This window comes from Carettochelys insculpta, chromosome 5 (genome assembly GCF_033958435.1).
Source record: "Carettochelys insculpta isolate YL-2023 chromosome 5, ASM3395843v1, whole genome shotgun sequence".
NCBI classification, from domain to species: Eukaryota; Metazoa; Chordata; order Testudines; family Carettochelyidae; genus Carettochelys; species Carettochelys insculpta.
Window position 1 is genome coordinate 34,117,501 of NC_134141.1, and position 19,493 is coordinate 34,136,993.

Genomic DNA, 19,493 nt, shown 5'->3' on the forward strand with positions numbered 1-19,493 from the left:
TTTTAAATTCTAGTTTCTGTCTCTATTGCCTTTTAGGCCTTACCTACACTGCTTTCTCATAACATATCCCATGGATACCGCTCCAATGCAGGTAGCGATGATGGTAGGAGCGCTAGTGGAGCCACGGTGCCAGGAGCTGCCATTGCTTTTAACTATTGCATCCACTGGACTTGCTCTGAGCAGGGTTAGATGGCACAGTAGTTAAAATTCCAGCACACAGTAGCCACTAGAGCTCTCAGCAGTGCTCTACCATTGTCAGAGCTGCATCCCAGTGGTACATTAATGATGGGACATTTTAAGACAAAAACCTAGTATAGAAACAGCCTTTATGGGCTCACTTATCCCATGGGGTGCTTAGTGCTCAGCAGTCTATTCTCCCCTGCATTCACACCCCAATAAGAGTTTGCATTGAAGGGAAAATTCTCCCCAGGTTGAGCTGGAAGGTGGAGTCCTTACGTACATAGAGTTTGCAACACGAGGCTCGCTAGTCTGTAAGATTTTACTTTACTTGAAATAAACTTCTATTAGCATTGTATTCTAATGCCATTCAAGTTACAGTACAGAACTGTAGCTTTCCATATGACCTTTTGTATGTGAAGAAATTCTAAATCTCTGGCATCTGTTTGCTAAGGCAGATGCCTTTAATTCAGATAGTGTGTGTGTAAATAAGCTAAAAACAACTCTTTGCCACAAGGAAAAGAGAATTCACTCATCATTTAAATATCACACTCAAAATTCTCTGGTGGCATAATTCTTTTGGAGTCTACTGAAATCAACAGTTATGCCACAACGAATTTGGCCCAATACATGCACCTCGTAGAAGAGAGTGTTTCCATGTCAATCTAGCTACAAACGCCTTCTAGAAGAGTGCATTTTGGGTTATAATACCTTTACCAAAAAATGAAAGAGACTCGGCCTCACTGTGGGTCTTGACCTCTCAAAATAGAAAAGTAAAACAATTTCCTCAAGTCAAGTCTGCCTCCAACAGAATCCGTTTTTTTAAAAAAAAAAAATAAATCCAGAAATGAGTTCAGCTTGCACCCCAGGTGGGAAGTTAAAAAGAGGGAACCTTTCTGAAAGCTTGTCACAGTAGGCAGAACAGTCGCTTTGCAGTCCTTGCCTGGTTAAGGGTGCACTGCTTCACAGCTACACTGTAAAGTCTTAAAAATCCTCCCCACCCTCCCCAGAATATATATCTATATCTATATATAGATATAGATATATATATAGATAGATAGATAGATATAGATACATAAAAGAAAAATCCCCTGTCCATCTCTCAGTACACAAAAGGACCTCATCACACTGCAAAAATAGCAGTACCCACTTTGGTCAATTAAAAACAAACAAACAAAAAAAGCATACATTATTTTTTTTCCTCTTTTAAATCTGTGTACTTACCTATAATAACCAATACAGCTAAAAGCACTACCTACATAGGCAAAACTTGGTATTGCATAATTCATATAAATTTGTACCCCCCCCTCCCAAATATTAATTGGCAGATGAAAAACATGAAAGGTTAATAGAAAAAACACCAAAATACTGAAAATATTGCTGGTTGATTACAATTTTTAAGCGGCAACTATACACAGCCATGATATGCTTTATAAATGTGAGATAAAGGTATAACTGTCTAAAAAATCCATGATGTCACACTTCCCCCTCCCCCCTCCCATCTGGAGTACAAAATATTTGTCATAAAAATGGTAAAGATTTAAAATGATAATAAATGCAGCAAAACAAGTAGAGTGATGTCACTTTTTTTTTTTTTTAAGATTTCAAGGCAAGGCACGTAATGTGGACATTATAACTTCGTGCAAATTAGAATTACTGGAAAGAGTATTTTTAATCAATCAATTAATCAGTTTTAAGAGACATAGAGGCAAAATGTGTCTGCCCATGCACGTTACTGTTCTGTCAATATGAGAAATGTGTTGAACAAGGCTAATTTCTGAAAGCACCATGCAAGTTTTCAGCACCCTGTGACTAGACTTTTTCGTTTTGAGAGTGCATGTTTAAATATATCTCACCCCTTTCCACACACACACACACCCTGCTATTCCCAGCTTGTAAACTGTAAGCTTTGCCTTTGTGACATGGATTTGCCTTTCTTATCGTCTCTATGATGCAGATTTTATAGAACTTTACGTTTACCCTATGGGTTCTTGATGCAACCAGTAACTTTAAATAAATAAATCCTACCCCTCTATGGAGGCAGCAGCTAAACCAACTTAAGTGCTGTGTTTCCATTAATTTCTTCTTCTTCTCAATGACATGATTTGTCTTGATTTCATGCCCTCAAAACTGAGGGGGAAATAAATTTCCTAAAAGTAATTTTAAATTCTCTTTTTTTAATCCCCTCAGTTTAGAGTCCAAGGGCTGAAGGACTTATAATGATGTTCCCCTTTATATATATTTTTTTAAATTGCACTTGCCTCTGTAAGTATTCTTTAGTGGGTAATTTTTTTTTTTTTTTTTTTTTTTTACTGTTGCAAGGAGACAACACTTTTACTTACATAGAGGCATTTCTTCCATAGAGCCTGTGTTCATACTGTCTTTGAAAATTCCAGACTAGGTAACACACTAGAAAAGGCTGGGTTAAGAGCCAAAGTTTAATAAATCTGTACTGATAACTAAAGGCTACGGAGTTTGTTTTTTAACTTTTAGAAATCAGAATATTGAGAAAACGGCTGTCTCACAGCCCTTGTCCTCTTGCAGCTCTGCTGCTGCTGCCTAGCCTTTGTTTTGTGAGATAACCAGGAATAGTGATCCCATGCGTAAACAACAAGAATACTAAACCAATAAAACTAGCTTATCATGCAAATATTAAGGCATCTAGAAAGTCAGTTAAAATATATTGTCAGAGACAGAACATCTATTTCCCAGTGGACTTCATATAACAAAGGCTACTTAGCAGTGGCTGCATTCTATCCATCAATGAAATATCATCGACCCTTTTTATGTCATTACAGTTTCAACCTTAAGGGAATCAGTGATTGTAAATGCTGCAATTGCTGGTCTATTTTTCTTCTTTCTTCAGTTTCATTTTTGTCCCATCTTCCTTTCTTTTTTTCTTTTTAATTTTTGTTTTGTTTCATTTTTCCCTCAGTTGCTTGTTTCTGCTTGAAGGAAAGGCTCTCCAATTATGTTCAAACCATAATTTTGGACATTTGTTGGCAGGATTGGTGTCCTGTTTGATACTTGAAAAGGGACCAAGCTAGCCCAGGTACCAGGACTGTTGGGAAAGGGGGAGGGACGGAGAGAGAGAGAGAACAAAATAAAGATTAAGAATGTTGCAACAATAAAAACATATTAAAAATTAGACTAGAATTCATTATAAATAGTGCTATTTAAGACGGTAAATTTGTGACAGTCACTTGAAATTCAAGTGTGTATGATTTCCTTTGCAAAAACATAAACTGAACAACAAAATAAAATGTGTTAATATGAATTGCACTAGTGTTATTGTAACCATACACTAAATAGCCTGCTTATTCAATGAAGCCCCCGTCAAAAAGGCATGTTTATGGAACAGGTGAAAAAAACTAAATTATGAGAACTCATATAAAACTGCAGCTCTGATTTAAAGAACTAGTCAATCTGCTAAAGTGTATATGTTATATTGCTTAAACACACACATAATGTTTAATACAAATCTTGTCTGTGATTTAATAAATCTGTCCTCTCTCCCACAAGCTCAACCCCTCTCTCCATTATGTTATGCACTTCTCCATTATATTATATTATGTGCCTGTGTAGTGCATAAGTCCAAAATGGAGCAGACTTTACTGAAGAAGAAAGGTTTTCAGCTTTTATGCATGAAAACATATATATATATATATTTTTAGACATTTTCAAACACAGGGTACATTCCTTATTATAGTCCTATGGCAATGGACAAGGAACATCAGATAATTTAGGTCCCAATATACAAAAAATTAATATCACACAGAGAAATTAAAACCATAAATAGATCTACTGAAATCAGAGTAGAAGCAATGTTTTCAAAAATGACGAAGAAACTTACATCCCATATTCCATAGCACCTGTGTCACTAAGGAATCTAAGCCCAATTAACATGCAATTTTTTACCAAGCAGTAACTGTCAGTACTAAGCATTACACCTAGTGGAAAAGTATTTGGAAGGTCAGGCCCTTATTTATTCCAGGTCAGATTTCCCAAAGTGTACAGTGCTGACAACTGGGCCCAGATTTTCAAAGAAGATCTTTTGAAAGACGTGAGCTCTTTGAAGATCTAGCCTTTTATGTAGGTGCTTAATAAGAAGCTGAAAAATAATGAGCTCTTTGGAAAGTTTGGCCATATATTGTTCAGCAAATATAAGCATGATAAGACAGACCATTATATCAAATAGAAACATACATTCTGGGTCACACTGTCAAAATGAGGCATGCACACCAGTGTGAGCAATTAATGTATACGTATTTTATTGAACCAAATATTTTCAAATACTCAGTGGGTATATGCATAGTAGATATTTGCATACTCATGAACTCATCTGGCACCTGTCTATCCAAGTGCAGGCATGTCTAATCTGCTGTATAGCTGGTAAATACTTTTTTGTGGAAAACATTTGCGCTTAACTTTGAAATCTGATACCCATATTTATTATTATTATTATTATTATTGATGAGAAAATGATGGAATGATTTTTTCCATCCCATTTCTTTGATCATCCCTTTATGATCCTGTTTTCCCGAATACATGCAAATGCTTCGTTTATGCTAGTGTGAGTTAGAAGTATGCATTGTGGGGGGAAACAGATCTCAATTGATATTAAAATTAATAGATAATAATTAACATTTGGTAGTTTTTTGCAATCCAATAGGATGTCTAATTTTACCCACCCAAGTTTGAAATTTTTGGCTTCAACTCACAGTCTTACTCTTTTTCAAATTAATGGTAAAATTTCCATCAGAGCAAGATGGGTCGTTCTCAGTGAATTATATAGATCGTGATCACATTGAGATTTATGTAATAATGTCTAAGCAAACAAAACCACTCAACAGGTTTTTTTCCAAAATGCATTAATCCTTAAATGCTAATATGCATCCCACTTGAGATCTGCCCACAAGTGTGGTTATATTTGACATGAGGTTTTAGATCTTGCAAATCTAGTAAAACTTTACGATCATCTTAAATTTCCTTTTTCCTAAAAAAAAAAATCTTTTGAACTTTGGTGAACTCAATGTTTTATTGTTGTTTGCCTAAGAAAGAATTTTTTTCTCCTTGATATTAAAAAGGGGATAAAGTTACACAATAAATCTTAAAACATGCACAATGAATTTAATCCATTTATACATGAAAGATTTGCCCAATTATGAGCTGATTATGGTTCCAAAAATATTCAGTACCAAGGTCTCATGCAGGGGGGGTTAATTGTTTCAGCATCTTTCTCTTCATCGTTCTTCGCTATTTGTGTTCAACAATGCATTTTTATTCATCATCCCCTTTTAATCTGACCTATGTTAAAAAATATATTCTGAGGTGACAGCTAGTTAACAGCAACGAAAATGATTCCTTGCTGACCTGTGTATGGGAAATTGTAATGATAGAAAAATAGCAAAAAATAAATAAAACATTCCAAAGAAAAACTGCTTAGGATTTGTGCTCTTTGTCACTTAAAACAGAAGTATAACTAAAATAATGTACATTCTGTGGCAGATTCAACATGGGATGAGAAATGTAAACCATTTGCATTGCAAGGGAGTATGGATAAACTGCTTCCAGGTTATCTGTTTGGAGAATTCACTGTGTATTTTAGCAGCTGGAAGTTGATTTTTTTTTTTTTGTTTAAAGTTGACAACCTCCTAATGACTATAGCATATGAAAGCAGTTTATGCTAATAAAGAGCAAATTACTATTTGTAGTGGATTTCTTATCCAGTTCTACTACAGAGGGACAAGGATCTTTATTTTTTTGGAAAATGTTCAGTAAAAATAAATTGCAGTAAGTGGAGTACTTAATAGGGCTGTTGTTCCAATGTGACTAACAAATTTAATTTAGATGTTTATTTAAACCTTTCAAACCTCCCATCTTACATTATGGCCATGTCACAAATGCAGTGTGCAATATATTTGTCAATACTGTTTATGAATCCTTGGGGAAGAATAAATCTCATGCATTAACACTATGCAGACTCCCTATCAATTTTACAAACCTCTTCATACTGGCATGTAGGTGATCAGTTATAAGACATAGGCGGCTCTGCTGGTACCCTGTTCATATTCTTAAGGGTAATAGTGAAAATAATAGAAGGCAAAGCATGCCAGTGCAATTGTGTACAGGTGCTTTGATTAGAAATAGAATGACAGCTCAGGTGACTGATAATTTTTTATATAAACTGAACTGCTGAGTAGTGGCTACTTCTCCCCCAGCAACGGAGGACAGCCCCTCTCATTTTTTCCCAGCAATCCATCTGGCTTCCAAGCACTGGCACTTCCAGGTGAATGGTTTCTAGCGTTTACTGAACTATTTGTACATTTAATGAAAAACACTTATGAGAATTCAGTTCGATATAATGATTTTTCCTGCAGCAAACTGCCTATAAACAATCACTCCCAAGCATAAGAATATATGTAGGAAAGGAATAGGAATTAAAGCAAAATGGTGAAAATAAGCATAGCATAACAGAGCCCAAACCCAGGATGGAGCAGCCAGTGAGTGTAACTGTAACCAAAATATTATTAATGAGAAGAACACCAAGAAATCTGTTATCTACAGCAAAGTGCTCAGACACCACAAAATAAGCTTCAAGCAAAAAGTGGGTATACATATTAACACACTTAAAATCACCTTCACTAAACAAGGACACTCCATCACATAAGGAGATGGTGTCATGGAACAGGCCACCCAAATACCCTAGGAAAACCTGCTTCAATGCAGAAGTAAAGCCCACTCTAATTGCATGCCGCTAATTTTGACCATCCCCCTGCCCCCCGCACACAGGAACCCATATGCGTTATTATCAAATAACTCAATCCGGATCACATTCTGAAGGAAATCTTCCTTGAGCTCCCTTCTGGTTTTCAGACAGCTTGATGCCCCCCAGCCACTTTGAACTCATCATCAGAAGCAAACTCCTCACAGACCAGGACACAACCAACACAAGTTTCATCAGACTCTGCCAGAACACCACATATAAAACCTGCAGCTCTTTCTCCATTGCTATGATGATCAACACCCCCAACAATACATCTTTCAAGATCCATGGTCCTAAAAGTGCCTATTATTGCCCCATGTTTTGGGGGACCCTGTGGCAGGTGCCTCAACTGTCCTGTGGATGAAACCCGCAGAGATTAGGAAGGCCGGGGGATTACCTTGGGATCCTGGCACAGGGTGGAAGCAGGGGTTGAGATATCACATGGGGTGAGGGAGAACACTGTTCACAAAGCAGGCATTCTATACATGACCTTTCAGGTCTGATCCTCAAAGAAACCATGTGTTACACCTTCAAAAGATGAGTCTGTGAGTGTAAATTAATAACTACGCTAGACACTAAAATTCATGGACTCAAAAGAGACACTGGATTTATGGTTTATTACAACAGTCTATAACTAGGGGCCTACCAAATTCATGCCCATGGAAAACATGTTCAGACTGTGAAATCTGGTCTTTCCTTTGTGAAATAATGGTCTTTGTTGTGCTTCTCCTCGCTATACACATCACCATTTCTCAAATGGCGGGGGCTGGCTCAAAAATGAATTTCAGAAGAGTCACAAAGTTATTTTAGGGCGGTTGTGGTATTGCCACCCTTACTTCTGCACTGCTGTGGGTGGTGACTCTGCCTTCAAAGCTGAGCTCCTTCCCAGCAGTCACTGTTCCCCACCTGTCCCGCTCTGAAGGCAGTGCCAACAGTAGCAGTAGCAATGCAGAAGTAAGGGGAGCAATACCACAAACCCTGCCCCACCCCAATCACTTTGTAACTGCACCACTACTCATTTTTGAGTCAGAACTGTGGTACTGAAATCTACTGTTTTTAAAATCATATGACCACGACACTGACCAAGAGGGACCATGAATTTGGTAAGGCCCTATCTATAACCCACTAACACTCCCCCGTTTATGCTTAGAAAGGTATTAATGGACAACTGCACCTTGAATGGTCCTGTGAAATGTGGAGTTAACTACCTATGCTAAACAATTTGTTCCACTTCGTACTTAGTTCTGGCATTGAGTACACTCCCCAGACATGAAGAAGAACTTTAAGATTGAAAGCTTCCCTCTCTCCCCAACAACAACTGGTCTAGTAAAAGAGATTACCTCACCCATCTTGTCTCTTTATATGCATTCCATATAAAAGTTTCTCAACAACTTACAGGGTAAGTAGCCATCAGGTAACAGCTTCCACTAACACATCTAGATTCCAATCAGCATCACGATGAGGAGAGTTTAACCACTCTGACTACCAATCCCATCACCTTTCCACAGCAATATTACTCGCAGCAGTGGTCTTTTTTGATCCTCACTAGACTGTCCATTAATAGATGCATTCTGCAGTCATCATTTCTTGTTCATAAATGTCATAAAGTAGCAAGGACAGACTCTACAAGTGTCTTACAGGGTTAATATTCTCCAATACAGTTTTCACTTCTTAATTCAATCAAGATTTTACCTATGATTTTCTTTTAAAAATATTAAGTGCTCTTTCAAGAATCCCTCATTAAAATATTACTGGAACTGTGCATAATACAGTATAGTATTTATATACACTCCACTGTGCAGATTATGTTAATGAGAATAATAAACAAATTACTCCGCAATGGAGAATAAATGTAATCAAGACTTGCACCCATATCAAGTTAAGTCTCCAGCAGTTAATGCTTCTGTTGTAAAAGCTTAAAAAGTCTCTGATAAGCGTACTTTCAAATCTAAAATAGGGAAAACCTCTCTCCTAAAAGCAGGCCTAAAACAACAGTGCACTAACTTTTCCTGTCATCACATCCGACCTTAGTAGTAATGTAACCTGGCCATGCCTCCTCCAATGCTGCAGGTTTGGCAGAACGTAGGGCAGAACAAGGGCTACAGAGGGAATGAGGACAGGGCTGGTCTGTGGGAGAAGAGGAACTGCAGCTGAGGATGGAGTGGAGATGGGGCTGGTGCAGCAGCTGGACTGGGAGCAGAATGGTGGCACAACCCTGGTCAGAGCTGGGCTGCATGGCTTTCCCTCTCTGGCCCCTGCTGCACCCTCCCCCCTCACCCTGTTTCTCTGTACCCCCAAAGGGGCGTGCTCTATAGTTTGGGGACGACCGAGCTAAAATATTGGAGGGGTGGCCGTGTTAGTCTGGATCTGTAACAGCAACGAAGGGTCCTGTGGCACCTGATAGACTAACAGAAGTTTTGAGCATGAGCTTTTGTGAGCACAGACTCACTGATGAAAGCATCTGATGAAGAGAGTCTGTGCTCACGAAAGCTCGAGCTAAAATAGTCATTTCTAGTAATTATGGCCAAGTTGGATCAGTACTTTGGCTGAGAGAGCTACGAACACCTTGATGCTTAAGAAAGTAGTGCTGATACCATAGTCGGTGATGCGCTACCTCCAGGGTCAGAAGTGAACCAGTACCAGCAGCAGAGGGCAATGTACTGCTTAAAAAAATCTCTCCTCCAGATGAGACATGAGGGTAAAGTTATGATGACTTGTGGACATTCAGATGACATAGTACTTTGCAGGAGCAGTGGTGTTAACTCTCCAGTGTCCCTTGGCCTGGCTAAATTCCAACTTGGGTATTTCTGCCTATAGTAATTCGCGTTTGAGTTTCTCTTGTGTGTAATACTTTTTTGCTTTCTGTCCTAAAATGGCATGTGTGCAGTGACAGAGCTTCCACATTCTGCCTTAGAAGTGGATGTCTGTTTAAAAGATGCCATGGTATGTACATCTCTGCATAGCTTAGGGAGCTTTTTACGCTTCACGGACAGAAACTATGGTCTCCACCTAGCAGAGATGAAAATGCAACTGACTGTGCCCAGGGAAAGCAGAAGCAAGGGATTTCTGCTTCTGTGGCATTGTTTCCCCTCTCTTGGGCCTTAAGGAAATTTGCTGTGCATTCAGATTGAAAAATAGGGGAATGGGTGGGGGGGGGGTCACATCAACACCAAACTAAGGCTAAGCAAAGTAAGTCAACCACAGGTATGCAATTCTAGTGATGACTGCCTTTCAGCACCCAGACTGGCTATTCCGGCATTCTAACTTGACACCATTTCTCATTTTCATAATGTTCAATAGATATTAAAAAACACCCTAATTACAGCATTTGGTACTTCTTTACTTTCTGTACATCTTCATAATTCAAAACTGTAATTTATTAAATGCCATGTGTCAGTTTCTTTATTTAATAAATAACACTAAATGCAAGCGAGCATCTTGTTTGCAGCCAAAAAAAAACATGCGGTTTTATAGCCCGCACTGAAACAACTTGAGATAAAAATGGCTAGTAGATCAAATTCCAGTCATGAAGGAGTTAACAGTACCATTTACACTTGGGAATTTTCTGTAAGATGCTCCTCCTTTCCTAAAACTGCTGCCAAAAATCATCTGACAGGAAACGTAAGATTAAGTTTGTCCTACCTAAGTGAACAAAGAGTGCTCAGAACAGGCAACCGGTTTATTGCAGAGAGGGAACTTTCCTAATCCTGCTGGAATCTGCAATGCCACTCAGAAAGTATCACTGGAAAAGTTGTTTTCTTTATTTAACATCTTGCCTCTAGATCACTTCATTTTGGTTGCACTGCAGATCTTGCTGAATCTGTCATAAAGGTTAACTTAAAGCTCCAAACATAATCATGTGGAAAATGGACATTATTGATTCCTATGGTCCATTGTTCCCCCATTCTAAGTCCCTGAAGTTCAAGTTCAATCTGGAATTACATCATGTCTGGTTTCTCCTGGTTACCAGACGGCTTGAGACGTGACCACAGCTACAGAAAAAACAAACAGCCTTCTTCACGCTTCGGCTCCCCTATCGATTCAAACAAACTTTTTTTCTTTCTCTCAAGTATGCTTCAAGTATGGAGCATGGTTAATTTAGAGATTAAGTTCCAAATTAGATTATCTAATGGCATCTTAATGGATTGCTGACCCATTTCCTGTGGGATGGCAGCATGCAAGTCTGGCTGGAATACAATTAATTCCTTAGGAAGTGTTCTGAAGATGTTTGCTAGATGGAAAGGAAACATTATGTTCTGCACATCTTTCTTTATCACTGAATCGGGTGAAATTGTAAGAGAGAGCAGCTTAGACTGATAAAGGTTAGAAATCCTTGCTTTTGTCTGCTGTGAATACTTTTATCACCAGAAGATTTTCACTCTTTTGTTCTCTGTTTCAAGAGTTAAGTTTGTACCTTTATTCCAAACAAATATGAACTGTAGAAATAAATTAAAAAAATGCTTGATCTAACAGGTCTTTGTTGTCCAAATGTGGTAAATTTTAATGCAACAAATAATGATAGAAACAGGGATAACTCAGTTAATGATTTTGTACGTGCTCCCTAGATTCTAAAAGACACAAGGTACTATAGTATGGACAAAATTCTAAGCAATTTCCACTTCTCTTCCCACGAACTGAAATTATTCTATTCAACCGCCTTATCTACATTATTTTCTCAGCCCAGAGTAGTGCTAGGAGCACACACTGCTGCTTAAAAATGAACATTTTGAACACCCCTACAGCTAAAGCTGAAAAGGAAATTCAGCACTCTGAGAATAAAGCTCCCCTCAGGAGCTCCAGGAACAAACCAGCTGTTGTACTGTACTTATGTGTCAAGATAACAAACTGAAGGCAGGAAATGCTAGCCTAGTGCATTTGCCTGGGTAGTGTAAGTGTAATGTTAAAATAAGCATTAACCCTTAAAAGCAGCTTTTTTTGAAAAATATAAATTAGCAGTTGAGGAAAATAGGAAAATTAACAGTAACTGCGATAAAATGTACATTTTACCGGAGTGGCTTGTTTACAGTTTGTGAAAGTCTTATTGGGAATTATTCAAATGTAGTATACAGAGGCTCACTCCTGCATCCTTTTGTTCATCATGCTGGAGTTAGCGTGACTAACCATGGGGTAAATAATGGCACTGGATCAGGTGCTCAACCCATATGTTTCACAGAGTCCTTCCCTCACTCACACATGACATAAGTTTTATTTGCATGCATTTTATGTTTACCATGCAGTCCCTGAAACTGTGTTTTCCTACTTGACTTCATCTATTTCCAGTTGCCTCATCAAAGATCTGAATGACCTCTTTGTTTACATAAGTTTTAAACACTATCTTCACCTGTACAGTAAAACAAATGAACTACAGGGTCCCAACACATGAAACACTTTTGTGTGTGCTTAATTTTAAGCATGTGTTTAAATGATTTTTCATTGGTCCTAATGTCCAATGGAACAAAGAAATACCAATATATACACAGTAAACAGATAATATAAATGTCAGTTCTAGGTATTCATGGTAGCAGGAACAAAACAGAATTTCTACCAATTATTATACCAAAACCCCAGTTTTGCTTATTGTTGAGCATGTGGAACAGATGTTTGATGTAAACTTCAACTTCACTGACACCAGTATATTTATTTTAACCAACTGAAGTATACATCTGAGTTTGCATAACTACCCATACACAGAATTATTCTGCTTTTTTAAAAATAAGTGCACTGGTGACTGAAGGTTCTCATTTTGTATAACTCATGTTGCCTTTCCTAGTAATTTTATTATTAATTCTTCAAAAATTATATTAGGCTTGTACTTCGTGTAAAAGAAAAGCAGCAGTTGGCTTAATACTCCATAGATCATTTCGCACTGTTAGGCATGACCGGCAGCCAATGAAGTACACAAAAAGAACAAGCATAGGAACCAGTAATCTCTCACTTTCTCAGAGGGTGGTCCTTCCCAAGTTGGGGAGTGCGCAAGATCACAACTGTGCAGCATAGAGAAAACTTTCTGTTTGGTCACTTCTATGTCTTTGATCTTGGTGAATACAAACATTGAACAAGACTTCTCAAAAATCGGTGCCTCACATGTTAGTTAAAACAAAGTAATCATGAAACCCTTTTATAAAAAGTCAAACTAATCATTATCCACATGAACATTACAGATTTGGAGGAAATGCTGATCAAATAAGTTTGAGGGAGAAAACTTTTTTTTCTTTTCTTTTCTCTCTCTCTCTTTTTTGGAACACAGAAATCCAGCTTTATCAAATCTTCAAAAAGGACATGTTGCTCATAGGTTTCTTTCTTGTAATGATATAAAGACTTTAGCAAGAAACCTGTCAATTTGTTATAGTATCCCCATTTTTTATGTCTTCTTTTCCACAGATGTTTGAGAACAGTATACATATCCTAAAGGATATATTTTAAGAATAATCCTCATCTACATGTGATTACAGATCTTCCTCCCCACACACACCTCCACTCTTTTAGCAACTTGCATTCAAGCAACACATATGGCATGCATGACAACTGAAGTCTACCATACACTGGGCCAGATCCTCATCTTCTCTAGTTCCACTGAAGTCAATAATACCACACTGCTTTACACCATCTGAGGACGAGGCCCAATCAGTAGCTCATAAACTTCAGTTTTCCTCCAGTCCATATTCTCCTATTAACATACTGAGAAAGTTACACAATTTTCTAGGGAAAAGCAGTCAAGTAGCACTTTAAAGACCAGCAGAATGGTTTATTAGGTGAGCTTTTGTGGGACAGACCCACTTCTTCAGACCATAGCCGGTCTGGCTATGGTCTGAAAAAGTGGGTCTGTCCCACGAAAGCTCACCTAATAAACCATTTTGCTGGTCCTTAAAGTGCTACTTGACTGCTTTTTGTTTTGATAGTGTATAGACTAGCACGGCTTCCTCTTTGTTAATTTTCTAGGGAGAGTAAGTTACACTATGTGCTACCGTTGCTCATTCTTATAGTGCAGAAGTAAGGATAAAACTACCAATTATTGTACGATAGGTAGTTTTCTAAATCACAATCCTTGAGGAGCTGGGGTGAACCCATAAGGTCAGGTTTACATTCATTGTACCATTTGGATATTGATGTGCAAGATTGCTTTTTTGGCCATATTGTTCCTTCAATAAGATTTCAGAATCCTATAACAGTCCAAAATTAGCAGGAAAAAAGGTACAGAAAATACAAGAACTTAACTGCTAGCAGATCATCTGTTATGTAAGATTGGTTCAACGACACTTACAGTTTAAATTTTGGATTCACGTACAATATACAACTTTCCCTTTCAAATATCAAACATTTCTAAATTGATACTAAAAAAAACTTTGAGCAATCATCAATAAAACATGGTATGTCATCTAGTATATTGCACAGCAAGATTTTATATATCCGCACACACACATATCTATATGTACCTGAATTATTTGGAAAGTTATAGCAATGATACATGGTCACATTTGTATACACATACTTCCAAAAGGTGTAAGTGCAGCGGAGGCATTGCATTTCCTCTTAGGCTGCATCTAGACTTACCCTGAAGATCGATGGCTGCGATGTGATTTTTTGGTATGCCAACTGCGTATCAAAAATCAACATTGCAGCCATCGACTTCTGTGCCAGTCTTCATGGCAGAAGGCTGACAGGAGAGCTCCTCCCGTCAACCTTCCTTACTACCATGCAGCTCAGGAGGAGTTCCGGGGTTGACGTTGACCCTGGAAAGTGCAGTTTCGCGTATGTGTGAAACAGCACCCCACAAGATCGACCGGGAATGGTTGATCTTCTCCAGTAAGAGTAGATGTAGTCTTAGGGTTCAGATATTCAGGCTTTTCAGCACAGGTATAATGTCCCCTGTCCCTCTCGCCCAATGAGATAAGTCAAAACATCTGAGAGGACTGAGGTAACTCACAATGGTATTGCTTTCTTCTATTTTTACACACACACACACACACACACACACCCCCTACTACTACTATACCCAGTTTTTTTTACATATATATATATGTATAATACACATATATGTAATTGATTCTGTATTAATAGCAATGTTTCTTTCGCATGAAATGAAAATAATTGCTTTCCATGAATAATGAATTGGAATTATTTTGTATTTAAGTTTACAAAGGACATGGCTTACATCTTACCTTTGTGGGTATGTTAGTGACCTAAATCTATAACAATCATTCCTAACTTATTAGAATAATTTCTATGGATAGTATGATCATTCAGTCTCAAAAGAGCACCTGCATCAGAGGACTATCCCTTTCACTTATTGTTTTTAATCACATCATTTTTTGCATATTATTCTATAAGCCCAACTATTACCTTAGTTCTTTAAACTGTGATTCAATATTCTAAGTGCTCAAATCTGCAGTCTTTTAAAATTATAAACACCTTGCACTTGACAGCAAACATTTGGCATCCTGAGTGCTTAACTATAGTAAAGTCTAGTGATTCAATTTACATTAATGTAAATGTGTATTAAAGAAATGTTATACATATATGTTTTGTTTAACTTTTGACATATATTCCTGGAGGCCTGCTAAAAACAGATACTGCAGCTAAATGCAACTTTTTTAGATGTAGTGTAGCATTGGAAATAATTAAAATGTTACCTTTGCCAAGTAATTCCCAATGTATCCTCACTGGCACTGGGGTATAAATGCCTGCCGTTTTGATTCATGGTCCAGTCACAAATCCTCAGCTGTCAATTGAAACCTAGCAGTCAGATATGGATCGAGCAGTACTACAGTTTTTAGTATTTAAATGAATACATGCAAGCTAGTACTGTACATGGCACAAACCTTACTTTTGCAAAAAGTAACTTAAAAACAAACAAAGCCCCCCAAAAGAATTAAAACTCCATTATGCTGAAAAAATCCCATTTTAATTTTAATAAAATGCTACTTTAATATGCTCTTCTATTAATAAAGCATAAAAGAATAACTAGTGCTTAGCACATAACAATTAGCCATTATTAGATTACAAATTGAGCTGGAATAAAAGAAAATGTTAATGTTCAATAGTGAAATATTTTAAGAAAGAAAACCAAAATGCTGTGTTTTATATGCAATGTACTAAGTAATCTGTACTAATAAAGGTAAAATATAATCAATATCTTGAAGCATGCATTTGGTGAAACACAGAAGACATGCAATTTATAGAAAAAGTCCCCAAATTACATAAACTATATGTCTTTATCTTGCTGTTTTAGAAGGGTATATGTATTTTGTAATACAGGTTTATTAATTTAGTGTTATTCAAAGTGGTATTACTTAGCAAGAGGTGATAAGATAATCTGATCTTGTTTTAGACTCACAATAATGGCATTTAAAATACTTTATTACATTTAAATACAGTGAGGAATGCACTAAATGTAAGCTGAATCAAATTCTTCCCAGATCTCCAAATCATCAGTTCTGCCCTTCACAAATTGTTCATGTAACCCTATACAGCTATGTTTGTTTAACAGCTGCCCTACAGTGCTAGCAGATTTATTGAAAAGATACACTGCTTATTTTTACGTTGAAGAAAGTAAACATGTGGCTTGAGATGGAAACATACAAAAAGTATAGTTTTTAGCCTCTGAATATCCATGCTATAAATATATTACTGTTCATTTTACATGATACAACCCTTTGAATTAAAGATAACTTGATCACTAAGATTAATTGCATAAGATGCATTTTGCTTTCTCCATGTAAGTTTTAAGTGCCTTTAAAAGTTGCAGACTATGACACACAAACAAAAAGAAATTATTTACATGGTAGCATAATTAACTACAGCCCCTTCCTGATAAATACGTATGTTAAAGACAAGACCGTATTGCAGTCTTGACCCTGTCTGACTGTTGCACTCATAAGTTTCCTGCAGTGGAGGTTTGAGAAATGGAAATGTTAGTCTGTTTTCATAAGATTTGTTTCTTGTTTGCTATCTAAAGAACTCTAAGAGACCTTCTAAAGGCTATTATAAGCATGACTAAACTACATTAAACTAACAAGAAAAGGAAACATTCAGGATAAAAAGTTTGCTAGTGTGAATGTAAAGAAGATATTAAACATGTTCAAGGAAAGAGGTACGGTGAGCGCATTTTATCATAGTCACTGTATGAAACTGTTTCATAGCCAGTATTTTTATTCTGAAGCCTAATCAAATATCTCTCTTCAAGTACTCTAGCAAGTAATAGACTGGTTACATTTGTGCTACAATACTTAAACACTGTTAGCATTTCCTTTATACAAGTATATTTTACAGGCTTACAAGTTCATTTAAAATTTTCACTTTCAGCTGAAACATAGTGTCTAAAGTTCTAAGTATGGATTTTTTTTCTTTTTACAAAATTTAAACCAAACCAAACCAACAAAAACTCTTTGACTAGTTATAAGCCATAAGAATGTCAAAACCAGAACTTACTGCTGTTGAGTGATTTTATGTACTTGTCTAACTCAGAAATCTGGCAAACAATTACTTGGTAATATAACTGCTTGCGATATTTGACTAAAACAATAAATAGGTGAGACACTGCAGTTTAATAAATCAGCTGCTGTGCATAAGCAATAATCTTCCTCTTAGTTCTTATATGAATTTTAGTATGCACAACAAATATCCTAAATGTATAATTACAAAAGCTTCAAGGACTTTCTGAATCTAGTTAATAAATTTATACTCTTGATTTATTATGTACATACACCTGCATAATTTTCAACTATATATATTATATATATATTGAAAATTATATATATTGGACATACATATGATATAGATACATACAGGGCCTGACCCTCAGAAGGCATAAATTGGTATAGTGCCATTCCTATGTCTCACCCTATACATACACATACTCAATTAGAGAAGCATGTGAGAAATAATTCTACCATGAGCCTAGAAATGCAGCACTAAATCACTTCTCTGTGGCTTAAGTTTAATGTTGCAAATCTCTGAGCAGTTTCAAACAACTGCCATTTTGTTTTCAACATTAACCTACCATGGAAATGCTTCTTCTTCCCTCCTCTTCACATAGATTTTCCTCTCCAAAATCACCTGCCTAGAGACTGTATGACAACGATTTTTTTCTGGGAGAACAAGAGCCATAGGAATATCACTTTAAAACCTGACATTGTGGCCCTGATGGGGAAGAAATGGTTTGGCACCTGTACTCAAGGTCAATGGGCTGGACTGCAAAAAAGGAACCCTAACAGCCTCCATAGTAGCAGGAAGATGTCCATGGACCAGTGAGTGTGGAGGTAGCAGTAAATTTGCACAGTGAGTCACCTTTGCAAGCCTAAGAATGCCCTTAATTTGCTCGCTTCCCTCAGCACCTCTAAGACGAACTGCCCAGATGTTCACCTGGGAATTTCATACCACTGAAAACAGGAAATTTCTAGCTTTGAAATGGGACACATGACATTTGCTTCTAGATATGGACACTGGAGTTTAATATTATGATTTTTTTGGTATTATTTTAGCTCACTCTGAATCCAGCAAAAGGCCAGCAAGTCCCCTATGTAACATATAAGCATGTATGGGGTAAACTAAAATTATGTAAGCTGCAAAAGCCATTGTGTCACCAGGGCTATGTCTACACTAGCCCAAAACTTCAAAATGGCCACCATGCAAATGGCCATTTCGAAGTTTATTAATGAAGCGCTGAAATACATATTCAGCGCTTCATTAGCATGCAGGCAGCCGCGGCACTTCGAAATTGACGTGGCTCGTCCCGATGGGGCTCCTTTTCGAAAGGACCCCGGCTACTACAAAGTCCCCTTATTCCCATCTGCTCGTAGGAATAAGGGGATTTCGAAATTGACGCGGCTCGCTGCTGCGTGGCTTGTCCCGGCGGGGCTCCTTTTCGAAAGGACCCCGGCTACTTCGAAGTCCCCTTATTCCTACAAGCAGATGGGAATAAGGGGACTTCGAAGTAGCCGGGGTCCTTTCGAAAAGGAGCCCCGTCGGGACGAGCCGTGTCAATTTCGAAGTGCCGCGGCCGCCCACATGCTAATGAAGTGCTGAATATGTATTTCAGCGCTTCATTAGTAAACTTCAAAATGGCCATTTGCATGGCCATTTTGAAGTTTTGGGCTAGTGTAGACATGGCCCTAGAGATTAGACAGGGCACAGGGCACATCACTACACCCTGGAACACCAAATTGAAAGACCTTCCATATATAGAGGATAAAGATGTGAGTGACACAAAGCTGCCCATATGCAACCCACGGATTTCCCTCTCTCCAGAAGAATCTCCAGCTTCTCTTTTACCACAGTGCTCCTATCTTATGTCATGGATGTGGCACCAAGTAGACTGAGACAGAGCCAAGGATCTGGTCCACTAGCTCAATTCACAATGCCCCCCTCCAAACACACACACAAGTAGACTTTTGTTAACTAAGGTACCATGGTGTTCAAGCAAAATGATTCACAAAATAGTCACAACCAAGTATTTTAAAAGCTTGCTAGAACATAGTTTTTCTCTCTAAAACATCTTTCTTAGAATAAATAGATACTGGTGTGACACAAAATCAAGTGTTTTAAATTCCCC

At 37.6% G+C, this 19,493-nt stretch overlaps 1 protein-coding gene across 5 annotated transcripts in view; it reads right to left on the reverse strand.

Moving 5' to 3' along the window:
• The window catches only part of NFIB (nuclear factor I B), a 252,079-nt gene that overhangs the window by 3,475 nt on the left and 229,111 nt on the right, over positions 1-19,493 (reverse strand). For 3 of the 5 annotated variants that reach the window (XM_074994909.1, XM_074994907.1, XM_074994906.1), the window contains one exon: positions 1-3,238. This exon is cut by the window's left edge and continues 3,475 nt beyond it. In XM_074994909.1, coding sequence (XP_074851010.1) covers positions 3,221-3,238 — 18 coding nt within the window. In that variant the 3' untranslated portion in view covers positions 1-3,220. Of the gene's footprint in view, positions 3,239-15,573; positions 15,663-19,493 lie in introns of all 5 variants that reach the window. The other 2 variants (XM_074994905.1, XM_074994903.1) reach the window with 1 other exon arrangement.